This window comes from Podarcis muralis, chromosome 6 (assembly GCF_964188315.1).
Source record: "Podarcis muralis chromosome 6, rPodMur119.hap1.1, whole genome shotgun sequence".
Classification (NCBI taxonomy): domain Eukaryota; kingdom Metazoa; phylum Chordata; class Lepidosauria; order Squamata; family Lacertidae; genus Podarcis; species Podarcis muralis.
In genome coordinates, this window is record NC_135660.1 from 3,467,002 (window position 1) to 3,489,890 (window position 22,889).

Here is a 22,889-nt window from a genome sequence, read left to right on the forward strand (position 1 = left end):
GAGGATGCCTGATGAAGCAACTGGTCTATGTTTCAGAATGCTTATACGTGCCTGTCAGGCAGAGAGAAAGAAAATGGGCAGTAGAGAAGATGGGCAGAGATGCAGAGGCTTGTGGGATTTGATCAGAAATTATTGTCAATGAATGAAACCCAGTCAATGCAATGCTTTCATTGCGAACACAGTGGCTTGCTCCATATTTCATAATTCCTCATAGTAATCCCACCTGACCACTACATTCCACAGCGACTGGAAAATACCAGGAGGCCAGGGAGAAATTACACACACACACACACACACACACACACACACACACACACCCTTGTGTTTTAAGTACAGTACGGTTGCATTTGACTTGCCTGATTTCAACCAGACACAAATGATAGTCTCGTCTTTTCTCTGCTCCTCCTTTGATTGTTTTTTCCTGACAGATCAAAGCCGGGCGTCAGGAGTTTGGGCCTTTTTGTGGAGAGAAATCGCCAGGACGCATCGAAACGAAGAGCAACAGCATTCAAATATTGTTCCACAGTGACAACTCTGGAGAGAATGGAGGGTGGAAGCTGTCCTACACGGCAATAGGTAATCTTCCCCGAGGCGACGCTCCTTAGCCCCCACCTGTTCTATACATTTAGACCAGCAGCATCCCACTCCCAGAGAATCATGGGTACTGTAGTCTGTTCAGGGTGCTGAGAGGCTCTTAGTCCCCACACAGACCAGACTCTAACAGAGGAGAGAGGGCTCGTGTGCTCAGATCCTGAGATTAGATAGATAGATGATAGATAGATAGATAGATAGATAGATAGATAGATAGATAGATAGATATAGATATAGATAGATGATAGATAGATAGATAGATAGATAGATAGATAGATAGATAGATAGATGATAGATAGATATAGATGATAGATAGATAGATAGATAGATAGATAGATAGATAGATAGATGATAGATAGATAGATAGATAGATAGATAGATAGATAGATGATAGATAGATAGATATAGATAGATATGATAGATAGATATGATAGATAGATGATAGATAGATAGATAGATAGATAGATAGATAGATGATAGATAGATAGATAGATGATAGATAGATAGATAGATAGATGATAGATAGATAGATAGATGATAGATAGATAGATAGATAGATAGATAGATAGATAGATGATAGATAGATAGATAGATAGATGATAGATAGATAGATGATGATAGATAGATAGATAGATAGATAGATAGATAGATAGATAGATGATAGATAGATAGATAGATGATAGATAGATGATAGATAGATAGATAGATAGATAGATAGATAGATAGATAGATGATAGATAGATGATAGATAGATAGATAGATGATAGATAGATAGATAGATAGATAGATAGATAGATAGATGATAGATAGATAGATAGATAGATAGATGATAGATAGATGATAGATAGATAGATAGATAGATAGATAGATAGATAGATAGATAGATGATAGATAGATGATAGATAGATAGATGATAGATAGATGATAGATAGATAGATGATAGATAGATAGATGATAGATGATAGATAGATAGATAGATAGATAGATAGATGATAGATAGATAGATAGATGATAGATAGATAGATAGATAGATAGATAGATAGATAGATGATAGATAGATAGATAGATGATAGATAGATAGATGATAGATAGATAGATAGATAGATGATAGATGATAGATAGATAGATAGATAGATAGATAGATAGATAGATAGATAGATGATAGATAGATGATAGATAGATGATAGATAAATAGATGATAGATAGATAGATAGATAGATAGATAGATAGATAGATGATAGATGATAGATAGATAGATAGATAGATGATAGATAGATAGATAGATAGATGATAGATAGATAGATAGATAGATAGATGATAGATAGATGATAGATAGATGATAGATAGATGATAGATAGATAGATGATAGATAGATAGATGATAGATAGATGATAGATAGATAGATAGATAGATAGATAGATAGATAGATGATAGATAGATGATAGATGATAGATGATAGATAGATAGATAGATAGATAGATAGATAGATAGATGATAGATGATAGATGATAGATGATAGATAGATAGATGATAGATAGATGATAGATAGATAGATGATAGATAGATAGATAGATAGATAGATAGATAGATAGATAGATAGATGATAGATAGATGATAGATAGATAGATGATAGATAGATAGATAGATGATAGATAGATAGATAGATAGATAGATAGATAGATAGAGATAAATATCAATGCAAAACATACAACAAAAATTACAAACACTGAATCCAAAATAAAACAGTAAAAGGTAAAGGGACCCCTGACCATTAGGTACAAACAAGCAAAACAAAAAAACACAAAAGAAAAAAACACACATCTACAAATAAAACGATACCATCCTTCTAATCTAGTCATTACATACATATAAACATATTGACTTCCTTCCTTTGTTCTAAGACCTCAAAATTTTTATTCCTTCTAAGTTGTTGTGTCTAATGTAGATTACCTCCATCTTTATACTTTTCACACCATTGGGTGCAGCCAAGAGAGTTTAAAGCAGTGGTTCTCAAACTTTTTTCTCTGAGCCACACTTGCAGAATAAAAATTTGCTCACGCCACAACTGTATTGATAAGAAATACATTGGAAAATAACATTGGAACCAGGCAGAGGGCCTTCTCGGTGGTGGTGCCCACCCTGTGGAACGCCCTGCCACCAGATGTCAAGGAAATAAACAACTATCTGACTTTTAGAAGACATCTGAAGGCAGCCCGGTTTAGGGAAATTTGAAATGTTTGAAGTTTTATTCTGTTTTTAATGTTCCGTTGAAAGCCACCCAGAGTGGCTGGGGAAACCCAGCCAGATGGGCGGGGTAGAAATAAGAAATTATTATTATTATTAAACTAAAAGGGAAAGCTCCTAGCAGTGTTTGATTTATAACATAGGACACAACTGCCTTATGATATGATCATGGGACATCGCGAAAGTATAAAGCAATGCAGCTACTTGAATGATTCCCAAAATATAATTATAAACTATACCTTAAGTATGTATGCAAACCTAGAGAGAAGTGTGAGCTTGCTTTTGCAGGGGTATCACATTTATAAGAGGTCTAATTTGAGACAAACAAACTCTCATCTCCTCATCAACACAAAGTAGCCTTTGTCTTTTCCGATCTTTCATATTTCTTTGATTATCCTTCAGTCTTCCAGCCACACTTGCCATTCTCTTTTTTCTCTTTTCAAAAATTTTTATTCATTTTATAATGCAAATAAACAACACAAACAGAAAAACCAACAATACAAACAGATTCTTGTCTTATCCTTATTTTTTCTAAACATTGTTAGGTGGGCTTCCCCAAGTCCCCACTAACTGATTTTCATTTTACCTCATCTTTAGCAGTTTACATATGTCATAATTTCTAACCATTTTTTTATCACACTTACTTTAACCATAAAAATCTTCACATTTTGTCACTTACAAATAAAATACGCTATCTTCTACTTCTAACCCTACAGCCTAAATCCACTTCAAAAGCTATTCTAAGATTTAAATATTAACATCTTTTTTGAAATATCCCTTAAACTTCTTCCAATCTTCTTCCACCGTCTCCTCTCTCTGGTCTTGGAGTCTCCCATTCAGTTCGGCGGGTTCCATATACAGTGGTACCTCGGGATGCGAACAGGATCTGTTCCGGAGCCCCATTCGCATCCCGAACGGAACATAAGATGCAACGGCGCATCTGTGCATGTGCGGGTCGCGTTTCGACGCTTCCGCGCATGCGCGTGACATCATTTTGCGCGTCTGCGCATGCACAAGCGGCAAAACCCGGAAGTAACGCGCTCCGTCACTTCCGGGTCACCACGGAGTGCAACCCGAACATGCTCAACTTGAAGCACATTCAACTCGAGGTATGACTGTAGTCCATCATCTTCACCTGCCCTTCTTCGATAGTTGGTAAATCTTGTTTCTTCCAATTCTTCGCTAGCAATATTCTCGGAGTTGTTGTGGCATACAGAAAAAAAGTAACATCCTTTTCATGCTTTCCATTCTCTCCTGCCACTGCACACCCTTTGAGAACCACGGGTTTAAAGCAATATGATACTACTTTCAATGTATGGTCCAGGTGGGACCTTAACCTTGCATGCAAGTAATAATAATAATAATAATAATAATAATAATAATTTATTTATACCCCACCCATTGGGTTTCCCCAGCCACTCTTTAAATACATCTTCTGGCACTTTATCTCCAAATAAATACTGCATGGGGGGGCCCAACTTTCCAAATGCAAATGCATTTATTTATTTTATTTTATTTTATTGAAGCTCATTAAACTGCATGCCCACTAAAATCAAGATGTTGGTTGCTCATCAGCCTCATCCTTCTGCTGCGTTTGCCCACTCAAATCTGCGTCAAATTATGGTCTGGCTGAGCATCAGTCGCCTGAATCAAACACAGAGGAATAATTCCCGACCACTCACCACCAGCGCAGATTGTAAAATGTCAGGACCACCAAGGAAAGTGTAAATTTTACACAACATGCAATTATTTGCAGAAAGAACCCAATAATATAATAGCTACTGGGCACAGCTATACAATTTTTTTTTAATTTTTTTTTATGCAGCTTGACGGCTTAACTCAAACATGCAATTCAATTGCCTAACAATTTGGGGAAAATGGCTTCTAAATGGAATAATAAAATGCATAATGTGTGTTGAAAGAAGGAGATAAATGGATAAATTCTCTGTTATGAATAAACAACACTGCTATTTTTAAATATATACATACACCGCATGTTATAATTGCGTCTCAAATTCATTAAATTAATTGCTTTCTGTGAATAATTACATGTTGTGTGGAATGTGCAGGGGATCCTGATCTTTTATAACCTATGTCTGAGACATCAACTTCTTGGTGAGATGCCAAGCCAGGCATTTCACTCCAAGAGAAGCACAATTTTGCCCCCTGAGGTCCCATGTTGTCGTTTAGTGGTGTCCGCATCTTCGTGACCCCCTGGACCAGAGCACGCCAGGCACTCCTGTCTTCCACTGCCTCCCGCAGTTTGGTCAAACTCATGCTGGTAGCCTCAAGAACCCTGTCCAACCATCTCGTCGTCCCCTTCTCCTTGCGCCCTCCATCTTTCCCAACATGAGGGTCTTTTCCAGGGAGTCTTCTCTTCTCATGAGGTGGCCAAAGTACTGGAGCCTCAGCTTCAGGATCTGTCCTTCCAGTGAGCACTCAGGGCTGATTTCCTTCAGAATGGAGAGGTTTGATCTTCTTGCAGTCCATGGGACTCTCAAGAGTCTCCTCCAGCACCAGAATTCAAAAGCATCAATTCTTCGGCGATCAGACTTCTTTATGGTCCAGCTCTCACTTCCATACATCACTACTGGAAAAAACAGAGCTTGAACTATATAGGCCAGTGTTTCCCAACCGGTGTTCCGCGGCACACTAGTGTGCCGCGAGACGTTGCCTGGTGTGCCGCGAGATGTTGCCTGGAGGGAGGCGGGCGAGTCGGGCGGCGAGAGGCGGGGCGGCGGGCAGCTCGTAGAGGAAGCGCGACGCCCCGGGAGCAGCCATGGCCCCCCGGCACCGACTGCCACTCTCCGCGCCCTCCGCGCCCCGGGCCAGGCCATAGGAGAGCCGGGCGCCGACGACGGAGGAGGCCGGCCGCGGGAAAGGGGCCACTTCCCCTTTAAATGCCGCTCCGGGCGGGGGAGGGAAGCGGCCCTCCGCCGCGCCGCTCTGCGCCTGCGCCACAGGCCCCGGGGAAGAGCGCTTCGCAGGACTCGCGGGCCAGGCGGAGCCACCTCGAGCGCCACCCAAGCGGGCGTCTCTATAGCGACGGACCCGCCCTTTCCGCTGCCCTCCCGCGCTGCTCTGGCTCCACCTAGCGGCCCGAGGAGGAGCCGCGCAGCCTGTCGCTGCCGCCCCCGCAGAGCCTGAGGCGAAACGCGCAGGGGCCGCCGCCGCGCCGAAGCCTCCCTTCCGGGGTCCCCTCGGGGCCATTGGGCGGGGCTGTCGCCTCCTGGACGCCGCAGCCCCGAGCTCGTGGATGTAAACCGAGAGATGGACTTGCTTGGGAGGAAGTTCCGTTGTACCAGCGGGAGTTATTTCCTAGTAAATATGAAACACTTGGGGATATTAGGTTGAGACTGAGGGGAGCGTGGCTGGTAGCCCGAAACATCCGGAGGGCGCAGGGCTGGCGAAGGCTGGGGGAGCACGAGACTTCGACAGTCTTTTCAGTATGTTACAACATAAAACTGCTGGAGCAAGTTAACATATTTTGTTACCTTGTGCATTAAAAGGACCGTATGTAAGAATATAAGTGGGTTTGTTTCGTTCCATAGGATTCACACCTCAGAGTGCAATGGCAGGCAGATCTTAGAGCCAGCTTCTGTCTATGTATCTGAAACCTGTTCTGCCCCCTCCCCCACACTTGGTGCCATTTTCATCTACACATGCAGCAGAGTAAGTTGACCCAGAATAGTACCAATTCAGATGGCAGATGGGAGAATGACAGTGCTGAATGCTTTCCCATGTAGAACAGTCCCTGCAAATAAAAACCTAGCATATTTGGAAGAGGGATGCTAGCCTAACCATTACCTTCTATGCTGTTACTATTTTTTTTTTTTTTTTTACATAAGTAAAAAGTGACCTTTCCCCATCTGGCATGGTGGTGTGCCTCGAGATTTTTTTCATGAAACAAGTGTGCCTTTGCCCAAAAAAGGTTGGGAAACACTGATATAGGCCTTTGTTGGCAAGGTGATGTCTCTGCTGAGGTGAGGCCCCATATTTATTCTCAAATGGCACCACCGCCATTCTCCCACATTCCACCTTTCCGCAGCTTACAAATCCCAGTCCATTTCCTGCCATGTTGGAAGGGCAACAAGGAGAGATGGAGACACAGCCCAGGCTTCTCTGCAGCTTCGCTTCCAGTTTCCCTTCACATTCACGCAAAAGTTTATTCCATTTCCCTGTTAAATATTTCTATGTTATAACTGAGCTTTTGCACAACACAAAAGCCACTCCCAGAACTCTAGCAGAGTACAGTGCAGGTCTAGTGTTCATTTCTGGGGGGCGCTGTTTGCAAATAACACAGAAATAAACACTAAACTGGTGTTATATTCTGTCATATTTCCGAAAGTGGCTTCTGTGTCATGTGAAAGCTCAAATAAAATGTGGAGAGTAACGAGGAAATGTCAGGGAAAGCGTGTTGTCCTTAGTAGAGAGCATGTGTTGCGGAGGAGTCTAGCAGCCCATCCCACTGTTCCTGGCCAGATCCGTTTGGATGGTTGCAGGCTGCGATTGGGCAATTGAATTTCTGGGGAGATTTTGATCTTGCCAATTTGTGGGTTGGGCCCAAAGGTTTTAAATACTGGACACGCAGCTTTGGGCGTCCTCTTTTGCTGCGTGCACCGGATCACCCGCCCACCCTCCCTGAACTGGGGATTTTGTGCTTGGCCTTGCTATGCCTGTCAGGGTAGGAATTTTGTCCATTTGGCTGACTGGCTGGAGCCATTTGGTTTTTGCCTAGTGTGTAGCAAATCATCACAGCTTGTAAGGTTTGTGGTTAAAGGTAAAGGTAAAGGGACCCCCGACCATTAGGTCCAGTTGTGACCAACTCTGGGGTTGCGGCGCTCATCTTGCTTTACTGGCCGAGGGAGCCGGTGTACAGCTTCCAGGTCATGTGGCCAGCATGACTAAGCCACTTCTGGCGAACCAGAGCAGCGCATGGAAAAGCCATTTACCTTCCCTCCGGAGTGGTACTTATTTATCTACTTGCACTGGTATGCTTTCAAACTGCTAGGTTGGCAGGAGCAGGGACCGAGCAATGGGAGCTCACCCCGTCATGGAGATTCAAACCGCCGACCTTCTGATCGACCTTCTGTGTTAAGCCGGGCTTGCTCTCAGCGGCTTAGAAGCACCACACTTCTGTTCTGGTTCCTGCCCATTGATCCTTTGGCAGATGGTCGCTGCTGCACCTCTCAGCTTTTCCATGCCGAGAAATCCAGAAGCAATTATTCCATTTCCTCCTTGAGCTGAGTCACAGAGAGTGGTTTGGATGCACCAGTGAAAAGGGCACAGAACTCTACGTTTTCGGTCCAAGAGGACAGGAGTCGTTCTTTTCCTCTCCAGAAACATTTGCGCACTTTCACGGAATTGCAGAATTGCAGGGTTCGTTGTCCAACCCCTTCCAGTGCAGGAACCGCAGTTGCTCCCTCTTCAGTGCTTAACATTGCAGCTGCACCTTCTAGAGCCGCTTAATGTTGCATCTGCATCTTCTAGGGCAGCTTAACGTTGCATCTGCATCTTCTGGAGCAGACTGCTGCAACATGATGCAACACTGTTAAGCCTATCTGATTTACAAAAAAAAATAAAACAATAAAATTCTCACAAAGAAAAATTAACAACAATACAGTGGTACCTCGGGTTAAGTACTTAAATCGTTCCAGAGGTCCGTTCTTAACCTGAAACTGTTCTTAACCTGAAGCACCACTTTAGCTAATGGGGCCTCCTGCTGCTGCTGCGCTGCCGGCACACAATTTCTGTTCTCATCCTGAAGCAAAGTTCTTAACCTGAAGCACTATTTCTAGGTTAACGGAGTCTGTAACCTGAAGCGTATGTAACCCGAGGTACCACTGTAATTTTCCAAAGTTAAAATACCAACAGGCTAAAAGCAGATTAAGACTCACAGGACCTTTCTAAACATCTGGGTAGGCTTGTCTAAACAAAAAATAAATATATTTTTGATGAGGCACCGAAAAGAGTACAATGAAAGCGCCTGCTTGGTATCAATCGGCAGGGAGTTCCAAAGTGTAGGCACTGCTTCACTAAACGACTTGAGTTCTTACCAGTGCAAAACAGGCAATACTTGACACCTGCGGTAGGGACAGTTCCTCCAATTGAAGTGGTTCGAGGGGGCAGCTAAATGGTCTTGAAATATACTCAGAGTCGCAAAGTGATTTCATGCTCTTTATTCAGCTCATAGTGGTGAGGAGGAATGAATGAAAGTCCCCTCAAAGTATCTGCTTTATATACATTATTTCCACAATGGGCTGCACATGATTTGCTAATTCTGGAATTCTACTGTAAGCCAATCAGGTTGTGGATTCACTTATATCTGGAGCATGATTGGGTGGTTCCTGCCAACCAATCATACTCCTGCATTGTTCTAGGACCAGTCAGACTGCTGCATTCTGAATCCTATTGTTCTAGGACCAATCAGGCTGCTGCATTCTGGATCCTATTGTTCTAGGACCAATCAGACTGCTGCAGTTTGGATCCTATTCAACTCAGTACATAACAGGTCTTAAGTTGCGTAGTTTATTTCATTTCCAAAATGTCACGATCCTCACTTGGGGGCTCCTCCCTTTTCTTTCTCTCTGCCTGCCTGCGCCCCACAGGAGACCCCTGTCCACTTGTGGAGCCTCCTCCCCACGGCAAGATCGAGCCCTCCCAGGCCACCTACACCTTCAAGGACCAGGTGGTCGTCAGCTGCAACACTGGATACAACATCCTAAAGGTACGTTGGGGGGGGGGGCTGTGGCAGCACTTAGAGCATGCTCCCTTGCACATTCTAGAATTACAGAAGGCATTCCAGCTTTGATTGGATCCCGGAATGTCCTGTTTCCCCGTTCCAGCGCTGCTGAGGTCAGGGAGGAGGATGAGCTTGTAGCGGTACCATTATTCATTCATTCATTCATTCATTCATTCATTCATTCATTCATTCCCCGCCCATCTGGCTGAGTTTCCCCAGCCACTCTGGGCACCTCCCAATAGAATATTAAAAACACGATAAAACTTCAAGCGGGTGGACACAGGTGGCGCTGTGGGTAAAACCTCAGCGCCTAGGACTTGCCGATCGTATGGTTGGCGGTTCGAATCCCCGCAGCGGGGGTGCGCTCCCGTTGCTCGGTCCCAGCGCCTGCCAACCTAGCAGTTCGAAAGCACCCCCGGGTGCAAGTAGATAAATAGGGACCGCTTACTAGCGGGAAGGTAAACGGTGTTTCCATGTGCGGCTCTGGCTCGCCAGATGCAGCTTTGTCACGCTGGCCACGTGACCTGGAAGTGTCTCCGGACAGCGCTGGCCCCCGGCCTCTTGAGTGAGATGGGCGCACAACCCTAGAGTCTGTCAAGACTGGCCCGTATGGGCAGGGGTACCTTTACCTTTAAAACTTCAAGCATTAAAAACTTCCCTAAACAGGGCTGCCTTCAGATGTCTTCTAAAAGTCAGATAGTTGTTTATTTCCTTGACATCTGATGGCAGGGCGTTCCACAGGGTGGGCGCCACCACCGAGAAGGCCCTGTCTTTTTACTTCTTGCAATGAGGGAACTGCCAGAAGACCCTCAGCACTGGACCTCAGTGTCTGGGCTGGACGATGGGGGTGGAGACCGAGGCTCTTTAGGACTTTCAAGGTCAGCACCAACACTTTGAATTGTGCTCGGAAACGTACCGGAAGCCATTGAAGGTCTTTCAGGATTGGAGTTGCCATGCTGTCTTGTGGCACCAAAAAACACAGCTGCTGACCCGTGCAAGAGAGCAGCACCCAAAGACACGCGACCCAGTTTAGTCCAGTGGAAAGTTGGAGGGTATGCTACTGGGAGCCCAGCTGAGGGCTCCATCACATTTGCCTCGTTGGTCCCAAAATTAACCAATTTGGAAAGGGGTGTTGCCCAGTGATAGCGCATCTGCTTTTCATGGAGAATGTCTCAGGTTCGATTCCTGGTATCATCAGTAGGGCTGGAAAGACCCACGCTGAAACCCTAGAGAAGTGCTGCCAGCCAGTGCAGACAGTATCAGTTAGCTGGACCAATAGTCTCACTCAGCATACGGAAACTTCCATTGTTCTACTTTCAATGCTATAAAAAGGTAAAGGGACCCCTGACCATTAGGTCCAGTTGCAGACGACTCTGGGGTTGTGGTGCTCATCTCACTTTACTGGCTGAGGGAGCCGGCGTACAGCTTCCGGGTCATGTGGCCAGCAGGACTAAGCCACTTCTGGCGAACCAGAGCAGCATACGGAAACACCATTTACCTTCCAGCTGGAGCGGTACCTATTTATCTACTTGCACTTTGATGTGCTTTCGAACTGATAGGTTGACAGGAGCAGGGACCGAGCAACGGGCGCTCACCCCGTCGCGGGGATTCGAACCGCCGACCTTCTGATCGGCAAGTCCTAGGCTCTGTGGTGTAACCCACAGTGCCACCCACGTCCCTACTTCAATGCTATACCTTCTTACTTAAAACATCTTGTTTTGCATTTTTGGTCATTAGCCTCTTTGGACTATGAACTGGAGGAAAGGCAGGGTTTCTTAAACACAAAAACCTAGAGGGGTCGTCTAGAGCAGTGTTCCCCAATCTTGAGCCTCCAGCTGTTTTTGGACTACAATTCCCATCATCCTTGACCACTGGTCTTGCTAGCGAGGGATGATGGGAGTTGTAGTCCAAAAACAGCTGGAGGCCCAAGGTTGGGGAACACTGGTCTAGAGGACCTCTTTATTGACCACCCACCCTGATTAGTTTGCACAATGCCTGCATGGAGGTCAGATTCAGTCTTTATTGAGCATTTGTTTACAGGGCAGTTATACAACAACTGGAAGCTGCTTTTTAATTACAGCTTCTATTTTTTCCCTCATATATTTTAATTATTGCTTTTGACTAGTTCGTTTTTATTACTATCTATTTCGAACCGCAGCTGGGAAATAACTGACAAGGAGCATTCATCCTGATTTTTTAACAGAGTGTTTAGATTTCACAGAATCATAGAATGTGGGACCCCCAAGGGACATCTAGTCCAACCCTGTGCAATGCAAGAATCTCAGCTCAAGCATCCATGACAGTTGGCCATCCATCCTCTGTTTAAAAACCTCCAAGGAAGGAGAGTCCACAACCTCCCAAGAGAGTCTGTTCCACTGTCAAACAGCTCTTATTGTCAGAAAGTTCTTCCTGATATTTAGCTGAAATCTCCTATCTTGTGACCTGAAGCCATGGGTTCGAGTCCTATCTTCCAGAGCAGGAGAAAACGAGCTTGTTCCCTTTAGAGATTTGAAGATGGCTTTCCTATCTCCTTGCAGTCCCCTCTTTTCCAGGCTAAACATCCCCAGATCCTTCAGGCTTAGTTTCTTGAGGGTGCTCCCTCCAGAGCATAGCTGTCAACTTACAGATTTGAAAATAAGGGACCAGCAGCCTCGAAAATAAGGGATCAGCAGCCAAAATAAGGGATCTTAGTCAACCAGCAGCCAAAAGAAGCCTCAAGTGGTGGTTCCCACAGCGCAGCAACCCGGCAAAGGGGATGCAGCAAGGAAAACCACCATCACCTCTCCGCTGGGAAGCGCTGAGCAAAGGCGAGTCCCCAGGCAAGGCGGCCGATTTGATCAGCACAAGGCATGCAAGCTCCACCCCCCAGTCATTCTTAGACTCCTTATTGGGTGAGCAATGCAGCCAGGCAACCCAGTTGGAGCCTCCCTCCTCCCTGGCCGGCAGGGAGGGAGGGAGAGGAGCTGCTTCCTTTGAAACCTGGGAAATTTAAGGGACATCATCAACAAGGGACAGCAGCAGGACACAGCTCTGGGATAAGGGACTTTCCCGCCAAATAAGGGACGGTTGACAGCTATGCTCCAGAGGTGTGATCAGGAAGCCTTCATAGCAGTTGCATTTTACCCCTCCCTCTTCCACAACGCTCCCTCGTTGCTTCTTTGCAGGATGGCGTGGAGAGCGAGACGTTCCAGATCGAGTGCATGAAGGATGGCTTGTGGAGCAACAAGGTCCCTATCTGCAAAAGTAAGCCCCTCTTTCCATCCTTTCCTAAGCGCTGGCATAAAGGGACACGCCTCGGATGAGATCAAAATATCCATCAACATTCTTCGTGTCTGGATGGGGTTGTCTAAACAAAATATGGTTTTAGCCAGTGCTGAAAAGAGCTCAGGGAAGGTGCCCGCCTGGTGTCAATAGGTGGGGTGTTCCAGAGTTTATGGGTTGCCACGCTAAGCGATCAATTTCTTACAAATGCAGAGCGGGTTTTACGTATTTGGCACCTGTAACAGATTGAATTGGGCAAGAGGCAGTATGGACTGCACATTCAGGAGCCTCTTCCCTCCAGTTGATCCTCAGTGAGGTGCTCACTCCAGATGATGGTGATAATAATAATAATAATAATAATAATAATAATAATAATATTTATACCCCGCCCATCTGGCTGGGCTTCCCCAGCCACTCTGGGCGGCTTCCAAAAAAATATTAAAATACTGTAATACATCAAACATTAAAAGCTTCCCTAAACAGGGCTGCCTTCAGATGTCTTCTAAAAGCCTGGTAGTTGTTTTTCTCTTTGACATCTGGTGGGAGGGTGTTCCACAGGGAGGGCGCCACTACCAAGAAGGCCCCCTGTCTGGTTCCCTGTAACTTGGCTTCTCGCAGTGAGGGAACCGCCAGAAGGCCCTCGGTGCTGGACTGGTAAAAAGATGGGGGTGGAGATGCTCCTTCAGATATACTGGGCCGAGGCCGTTTAGGGCTTTAAAGGTCAGCACCAACACTTTGAATCGTTTTCGGAAACATACTGGGAGCCAGAGTAGGTCTTTCAAGACTGGTGTTATGTGGTCTCGGCGGCCACTCCCAGTCACCAGTCTTGCTGCTGCGTTCTGGATTAATTGCAGTTTCCGGGTCACCTTCAAAGGTAGCCCCACGTAGAGCGCATTGCAGTAGTCCAAGCGTGAGATAACTAGAGTATGCACCACTCTGGCGAGACAGTCCACGGGCAGGTAGGGTCTCAGCCTGCGCACCAGATGGAGCTGGTAAACAGCTGCCCTGGACACAGATTTGACCTGTGCCTCCATGGACAGCTGTTTGTCCAAAATGACTCCCAGGCTGCGCACCTGGTCCTTCAGGGGCACAGTTACCCCATTCAGGACCAGGGAGTCCCCCACACCTGCCCGCCTCCTGTCCCCCAAAAACAGTACTTCTGTCTTGTCAGGATTCAACCTCAATCTGTTAGCCACCATCCATCCTTCAACCGCTTCCAGACACTCACACAGGACCTTCACCGCCTTCACTGGTTCTGATTTGAAAGAGAAGTAGAGCTGGGTATCATCCGCATACTGATGAACGCCCAGCCCAATGATTAAGGATTCCAGACTAACAAACACACAAGACCCACCCCCTCCCCCCGGGTACCGTTTGGCAACACTGAGTGTGATCAATAACTTAGTGCCTGGCCTCCTTGCTTGGGGAATTGAGGCTGTGCATCCTTTTGTGAATGGCTCCTGGTGTTACTGGCTGCCTCCTGCATGCTCTCCCTCTCACCGCCTGACTACTAATTCCTGCTTTCTCTTTCTCCGCTTCCTGCCCTTCCTGGCCCCTTCTCTGGACTTTCCTCCCTCCCTTCCTCTTCTGCCTTCGGAACAGTTGCTGGAGCTGAAACAACAAACAACAGGACGGAGATCAAAGAGGAGGTGGAGCCCGTGGCAGACTGACCAAGGTGTCTTGCGCACGGCACCGTTCAGAGAGCGGGTGGTCCAAAGACCTTACCTGGGGGCCGCTTCTGCCACCACCCCAGTCACCTTTCACAATTTCAGGGGAGGTGCCAGCTCCCCAGTTTCTGCATTCATTATGCCTCGGATCCTCTTTCTGCTCGGACACGCTCTTGACTCTGGGATTGGCGATAGAGAAAGCAGAACATAGGCATCAATGCACGGCGTGAAACAAAAATGCGCTCCATAATTGGGGGGAGTAACTCCAGTGATGGCTTCCACAGGTGTGGGGCCTGCATGCGCTGTTTGCCTCTGTTTGGTTCTCTGCTTTGGGACACTCCATGCCTGCATCCACATGAATGAAAAAAAATATATTTTTCAAGGACTGGCTGAGCTAATTCTGCTTTTCTTGGTGATGGGCTGCCCCCCCCTTTCTCCATGTTAACTCATTTCCTGACTTTTACCCCAGCACTGAGATGGAAGGTCCAAGTCTCTCTCTTTTAACATGGTGTTACGTCTATCGTTCCTGAATTCAACCGGCTGAAAAGCAAGTCTGGGGTGAGCGGCAGACCCCTTTAGATGCTTCAAATCCAGCAAGCATCGGTAAACGCATGGGGCAATTAGGATCGTAGCGGCAGGCACTGCCTCTGACTTCCATGCGCTGACCACGTGCACCTTCAGATCAACTCATGGAAGCCAAAGTGGGTCCTCCAGAGGTCCTGTTTGTTGAGCGGTCATCTTGATTTGGTTGCACAAAGCTTATGCAGAAGTTAGACTATGGCCCCATCTCCCCTATGCGCTTAAAGCGCTGTGATGCCACGTTAAAGAGTCACGATTTGCCCCAGAGAATCCTGGGAAGTGTAATTTGTTAAGGGTGCTGAGAATTGGTAGGAGGCCTCTTATTCCCCTCCCAGAGTTGCAATTGCTAGAGTGGTTTAAGAATCAACCCATCTTCGAGGGAACTCTGGCACCCTTAAGAAGCTCTTTATTGCAAAGCTCTGTGTATCGATGAAGTGTGCTGCCCGCTTTTAAAATTAGCTTCATTTTACTTTTTGCTAATATGCAAAATTATGCTGACTGAAGGGCTGGCAGCTTTTCTTTCGCATGGTGCTCTGGTGCCTGACAGGCAGAAATCCAGCAGGTGAAGCTTTTCCTAGCATGAAAACGCAGCGTTGGGGAAAGTGGAACCTCCCTGATTTCTGTTTCTTGGGCAACGATTTTATCTGCATATCTGATTTGGGGTGGGGGGAGTTGTTAACTTTGGGTGCTTTGGGGGGGATTTTTAAAGCATTTTTTTAAAAGAAAAAAACCCGCCCTACTTGCCGTACATCTGGGGTTTTCACAGACACTTTGCCAGTTCAGCAAAAATCCGCCCGGACAGCCATAGCAAACAGTGTACACAAAACGGCAGATAAAGAGCAGGTCTAATTATTACTCCCCCAGCTTAGAGACCCAAGCAGATGCCTCCCACTGCAATGATCCAGCTCCTCTAACTCACATAGAAGCATGAAGGAAAAGGAGTAAAGCCCCAAGATTGATCTCCACTGTCATGAGGCCAGCATCCAAATAAAAAAAGGAGATTAAATTTCGGAGGGAACGCACCCTCTCGCCACGAATCGCACTCCAATTCCGGAAGGTCGAACACATCAGCGTACATTGCAAGGTGGCATAGCTACAATTCCCAGACGAGATGCCTTGATTAAGACAAGGTAACTCTGCTCATCTAGAAGTTAGGCAGATTAGGTTTCTTAGCAACCGTAGTAATGGAAGAGCCAGTTGACAAGCAAAGGTCTTTGCTGGCATTGGGCTGATTCACACATTGGCTGTGGTTCCTACATTGCAGGGGGTTGAACTAGAGGACTCTCAGGGTCCCTTCAAACTCTGCAATTCTGTGATTCTATGCTGTTCAGCAGGCACAGCCCGTGTGGTACCCTTTAGGTGTTGCCGAACTACAACTCCCATCATCCTTGGCAGCTGGTCGGGGTGGCTGGGGCTGATGGAAGTTGAAGTTCAATAGAATCTGGAGGGCATCACATTGACTCTCCCTTATGTATGTATTGAGTCATAGGACCAAAAGCAATGCGAATGTTCAGTGATGTATTTAACTTGTTGAGCCAATTGTGTGCAACACTCCAGGCCTGCTACTTCTATGCTATATTTGGAGGGGTGCACTTTGAATTATGAATGGGGGATAAACTCGGTTCAGTTCACATTTAAAGGTGAGCCTACCTAATTCACACTTTCTGAAGCAGTGTGAGAGCCGTTGACACGGTCATCCTTCAAAATTCACGCTTCTCCTAATTTTGCAGCGCAGGTCTCCAGCCAAATAATGCAGACATAAATGCATATACCAGGGTAAAGACGACACGGCAATGCATACATTCATCAAAATAACATACAAGAATGCATTGTATTAGAAGAAACTGGTTTTACCAAAAAAATGTGTCTATGATGCACAATCACACAGAAAAAATGTGTATATCAGGTGAAATTTGCACTAAAAATGTTGATGGGTTTTCACGAGGATTAGGATTAGGAAATGGGAAGAACCACTTGGAAGATATTGCATTTGTTCCGTTTTGTTGGTGGGGAGCCTTTGCAGTTCATTTTGGTTTGCATGCATAGCACTCATGCATCTTCCTGTTACTCATTCGTTCATCCCACGGTTTTTTCACAGTGTTATACATTTTAACATAACCATTTCAAACATTAAAGTACAAGGTTCCTTTGAACCTTTGGACCTCCTTCCCTCCATCCATGGGCTCCATGTTTAAAATTAAGTTTGCTGCATCTTTTACCATTATCCATCTATTAAATATCTATAATTATCATACAAAATTCCACCTTACAAGTGCCATTACATCCCTGCCAGCGATTTTAACTGTTTACAGTGGTCTTTTAGATAAATTACAAATTTGCTCCAGTCTTCAGAAAATACTTGATCTTCCTGGTTTCGAATCTTCCTTGTCAGCTTCGCCATCTCCACGTACTCCATCAGTTTCGTCTGCCATTTTTCTTTTGTTGACACCTCTCCTTCCTTCCATCTCTGGGCTAGTAGCGTTCTCGCTGCTGTAGTTGCATACATAAAGAGTCTTTTGTCTTCTCTTGGTAGCTCTTTGCCTGTTATACCTAGTAAAAAGGCTTCTGGTTTTTTAACAAATGCATTTTTAAACATTTTCTGGGAAATGATACATAATGAGCGAAAATAAATGCACCCCACACTTTTCAAAGCATTTTCCAGCCAGGGGTTGTGGGCCTTCTTAGTGGCCTTTTGCACAAGGTGACAGAGGTTTTCCGCTGCCTGCTGGGGACCCCCTCCTGCGTATCCAACATAGCGGTCCGTTTGGAGGTTGGGCAAATTCCTATCAGTACTCGGATATGGATATTGAAGATCCATTATTGGCTAAAGCTTATTTTCTTCCCGGTTGGGCTGGCACCTTTAACCTTATTAGATACCTACCAATCCAGATGGAAAGCTACACTGCTGGAAAAGCTTAAAGGCTTGGGGGTCCCACAGCAGACCCTGATAGCGACAGGCTTCGAGAAAGCTAGGACTACAATCCGCCAGCGTATCTGGGACATAGAATTACAATGCCACATGAGCGAAATGATCAAACATCCAGCAATAAGGGACCATGGGAGAGGTTTCTCTCCAGCTAGCTAACTATCTGTCAGGTCTTCAGGTACCCAAATACAGACGGTCCTTTACCCTCGCCAGATTTAACGTTCTCCCTTCTGCCTTACTTCAGGGCAGATTTGAGGGTAAACCATACAAAGCACGGGTCTGTCCTTGTGGCTCGTTGGAAGTTGAAACTGCTTCACATGTTCTATTACATTGTCGTCTTTATGAGGATATACGTTTGACTTTTATTACACCTGTTTTGCAAAAGTCTAGGAAAGAATCGGAATACCATAGTTTAAAACTACTGATAGAGGACAAGAATCCCAAGACTACATTAAATGTAGCTAAATTCTGTGCTTTAATCCACTTTCATTTCATGAGCCTGGTATGCCCATGAATTTATCCTGCAAAATACTGACAGTCTCGGGGGCAATATGTGTCCCTTGTCCAACACCACTTGGAGAGGGTCAAATCTCTTCAAAATGTGTGGGGGGGGGTTAAAGCCAAAATAGGACAAATTCAGCTCGATGTCTCCTGGAGATTGAGAAAGGTACCACAAGGGCCAAGAGGATGCCAGTTTGATTAATGAGTAGAATCAAAGAAGCCATTAGAGGCAAGAAGGCTTTCTTCAGGAAAATGGAAACATTCGACCAAACTGGGAGAGCAAAAAGGAATACAAACATGGAAAAAAGGAATACAAGCAGACAGTAAAGAGAGTTAAAAGAAAAGAAAGTGAGGAACACACTGCTAAACCTAAAAACTGCGCAGGAACAAAATTCTTTAAACGTACCAGTCTTCTTTGTCTTTTGCGATCACTTGAAGCCGAATAAGATTGTCTTCCATAAACACAGTTTTAACAGTTGGTCTGTAAGTGACTGTGGAGGCCAGTTCTGGATCCACACGTCCTTCCACAGTGGGGACAGAGGTTTCCAGACAGGAGTTGATCATAGTGAGGGTTTGCCAAACTTGCCTTCGGCTTAGCGCATTTCTCCCTTTCGTCCTGAGTTCAAGCGTCTTCAAAGCCCATGACACCTTTGGTTAAGGCTGTTCTCCAACTGGAGCGCTCGCAGGCCAGTGTTTCCCAGTTGTTGGTGTTTTTACTACATTTTTAAAGATTTGCCTTGAGAGTCTTTAAACCTCTTTTGTTGGCCACCAGTATTACACTTTCCATTTTTAAGTTTGGAATAGAGTAGTTGCTTTGGAAGACGATCATCAGGCATCCGCACAACATGACCAGTCCAACGAAGTTGATGTTGAAGAATCATTGCTTTGACACGGGTGATCTTTGCTTCTTCCAGGACACTGGCATTAGTTCGCCTGTCTTCCCAAATGATATGTAAAAAGTTTCAGAGACACCGTTGATGGAATCTTTCGAGGAGTTGGAGATGGTGTTTATAAGTGGTCCATGTTTCACAAGCATACAGTAGAGTTGGTAGTACAATAGCTTTGTAAATGAGCATTTTGGTTTCCCTGTGAATGTCCTGGTCCTCAAACACTCTGCACTTCAGTCAGGAGAAAGCTGCACTTGCAGACAGGGGCGAAGGAAGGTGTTGTGATACTCGGGGCAGGCATTGCTACGTAGGGCGCATGTGCGACGTCACTACGTATGACGCATGTGCCGTATGTAGCACCGCCGCACATGCGCTGTATAGCGGTTTGCCACCAGCGTTGCTCCAGCGCCATACAGACGGTGCCAGGATCCCTCCATCACTGCTACTGCCATGAACTGCCTCCATCACTGCTACTGCCATGAACGGAGGATCCTCCGCATGCGGTTGCGGCGGCGCCATGGCTGCTCGCACTGCCACGAGCCCCCGCAGGTTGACTTCTTGTCACCCCTGCAAATATAGAACCGGGGGCGCCCCGTCTGCCCCCCCCCATTGTGACGCCACTGCTTGCAGAGCTCAGGTGATGCTGGATTTTGGCATCAGTGTCGGCCCTTGTGGAAAGATCCAGCAACTGAGAAATGCATCAGTAACAAGAGACCAGCTAGCGAGGCAGTTGGATGGCAAGGGAATCTAAAGTGTGCTGAAGGAGAATAAGGAGGTTGCAGAGAAGCTGGAAGGATTTTTTGCATGTCTTCGTGTACGGCAAAATCCTGTGTCCGAACTAACTTTCACAGGAAAGGAGTCTGAGGAACTGAGTAGGGTTGGCGTATGGACATAGCCGGAATACTGCAGTCAGAAGCAATGTCAGGGCAGAAATCCCTTAGATTTTGCCCAAAAAAGCTTCCACTCAGCTGAGAATGCTTGAAGAACTCAAAAGTGAAATTGCTCATCCACTAACAAAAATTACGTATGTCCCTGAGATCAGCCTCTGTACTGGAGCACTGCAAACTGGCCAGTGCAACACGGATTTTTTTTTTAAGGTTCCAGGGGGATCTTGGATACTATAGGCTAGTTTGTTGTTGTTGTTTAGTCGTTTAGTCGTGTCCGACTCTTCGTGACCCCATGGACCAGAGCACGCCAGGCACTCCTGTCTTCCACCGCCTCCCGCAGTTTGGTCAGGCTGATGTTTGTAGCTTCGAGAACACTATCCAACCATCTCATCCTCTGTCGTCCCCTTCTCCTTGTGCCCTCCATCTTTCCCAACATCAGGGTCTTTTCCAGGGAGTCTTCTCTTCTCATGAGGTGGCCAAAGTATTGGAGCCTCAACTTCACGATCTGTCCTTCCAGTGAGCACTCAGGTCTGATTTCCTTAAGAATGGATGTGTTTGATCTTCTTGCAGTCCATGGGACTCTCAAGAGTCTAGTTAGGCTAGTTAGGTTAATGTTATTGCTGCCTCCAACTGTGAAGGCAGAACATAGTCATTGTGGTTGGAGGCCATCAATTGCCCTCTCCTCTGTGAAGTTGTCTAATCTTCTTTGAAAGCTATCCTAGTCGGAGACCACCGCTTTCTCCTGTGGCAGGGAGTTCCATAGTTCTATGTGGTTGGCCACACTAGGAAGAGGATGTGGGGCTAAGATGGGCAATTGACCCAGAGGCAGATTTAGGTGACCAGTTTCCCCACACTGGGCACTGAGCTAAGTGGGGCACTGCAAAGTGTCACAGTTATGATGTAGTAAAGGTAAAGGTAAAAAATAAAGGACCCCTGGACTGTTAAGTCCAATCAAAGGCGACTATGGGGTTGTGACACTCATCTCGCTTTCAGGCCGAGGGAGCCAGTGTTTGTCCACAGACAGCATTCCAAGTCATGTGGCCAGCATGACTAAGCTGCTTCTGGTGCAACAGGACACTGTGACAGAAGCCAGAGCGCACGGAAATGCCGTTTACCTTCCCATTGCAGCAGTACCTATATATCTACTTGCACTGGAGTGCTTTCGAACTGCTAGGTTGGCAGGAGCTGGGACAGAGCAACGGGAACTCACCCTGTCGCAGGGATACGAACCACCAACCTTCCAATCGGCAAACCCAAGAGGCTCAGCGGTTTAGACCACAGCGCCACCCACGTCCCTTTTTATGATGCACACGCAAAACAGAAGCTGGGAGTCAGGGGGTGAATTTTGGGCTCGCAGAGGATGCCACCAAAATTTGGAAGACCATCGTTTACCCTGGATTACCCTCATTCCGTAAGGCTCTTCTCCTTCACCAGGTGAAATATACTCAGAGTCGAGTGTGAATTTCATGCTCTTTATTCAGCTCATAGTAGCAATGAATGAAACTTTCCCCAAAACGTCTAGCTATATATACATTATTTACACAATGGGCCCCACGTGATTGGCTACTTCTGGGCTGCTCCTGCAGGCCAATCAGGTTGCTGATTCACGTCCACCTGGAGCTGGATTGGGTGGCTCCTGCGGACCAATCAGACTGCTGCATTCTGGATCCTATTGTTCTAGGATTCAGCTCAGTACGTAACACCAGGTGAGCTTCCACTCAAAACGAGTAAAGCATCACATTTGTGCCTCAACAAACGCAGGGGAAGGTTCCCAAATGATGCTCAAGGCAGTTGTGTGATTTTGGCCTTCGTATTTTCCACCAGACATCTGGAGGTGGTGGCGGAGGAGAAGGAAGCACAGGCCATCTGCTTGGCCCGCTGTGAAAATCTGTCGCCTCCACGTTGGCAAAGCAAATCTGTCCCTGGGAGAATACTCTGGGGACAACTCTTGAGAGGAAAACATTGCCTCCCCAGCTCCAGCCCCAGCCTTCACCACGGCACATAGCAGCCCATCTGTTTCCCTTGGCTGAGTGTGATGGGTCGAGGAATGCAGAGACACTGGGATTACTCAATGACAGGATCTCTGCTCAAGAAAAGGGGTGGAATCAGCTGTCTCATAAGCTTGCAGGACGTACGTGGGGGGATTTTTTTGTCCCTTTGCTTGTTTCCATGGCCACCCACAGCTGCCGTTTTACGCTCAATTTCTTTCCTTTAAAAAAAAAATTATTGAAGTAAATCAAATGAATGGATACAGTGAAAATAACAGAGGTACAAAAAAGCAGTGCAGCATATTGAGAAGAGACGTCACATTAAGCTGGTAGAGTACAAGGTGATATGATAGCCATTTTCAAATATCTGAAGGGCTGTCCCATGGAAGCAAGCTTGTTTACTCCTGCTCTGGAGGGTAGGACTCGAACCAGTGGCTTCAAGTTGCAAGAAAGGCAATTCCGATACGATACAATAATCTTTATAGTCATTGTCCCATACAAAACAACGAAATTGAAAAATCTACATCAGACATACAAAACCCATCAAGCCTGCTATCCCAGCTATCCCAGCCTGGTTAGCCCCCTAAAAACTCTGATACCCCATTTTTAAATATAA

The 22,889-nt window shown here is 46.0% G+C and overlaps 1 protein-coding gene across 3 annotated transcripts in view; it reads left to right on the forward strand.

The window, feature by feature from the left end:
- Positions 1–22,889, forward strand: part of MASP1 (MBL associated serine protease 1) — a 106,725-nt gene that overhangs the window by 44,387 nt on the left and 39,449 nt on the right. For 2 of the 3 annotated variants that reach the window (XM_028731887.2, XM_028731888.2), the window contains exons 6-8: positions 429–576; positions 9,444–9,562; positions 12,742–12,820. In XM_028731887.2, the coding sequence (XP_028587720.2) occupies positions 429–576; positions 9,444–9,562; positions 12,742–12,820 (346 nt within the window). Of the gene's footprint in view, positions 1–428; positions 577–9,443; positions 9,563–12,741; positions 12,821–14,440; positions 14,891–22,889 lie in introns of those variants that run through there. The other variant, XM_028731891.2, reaches the window with a different exon arrangement.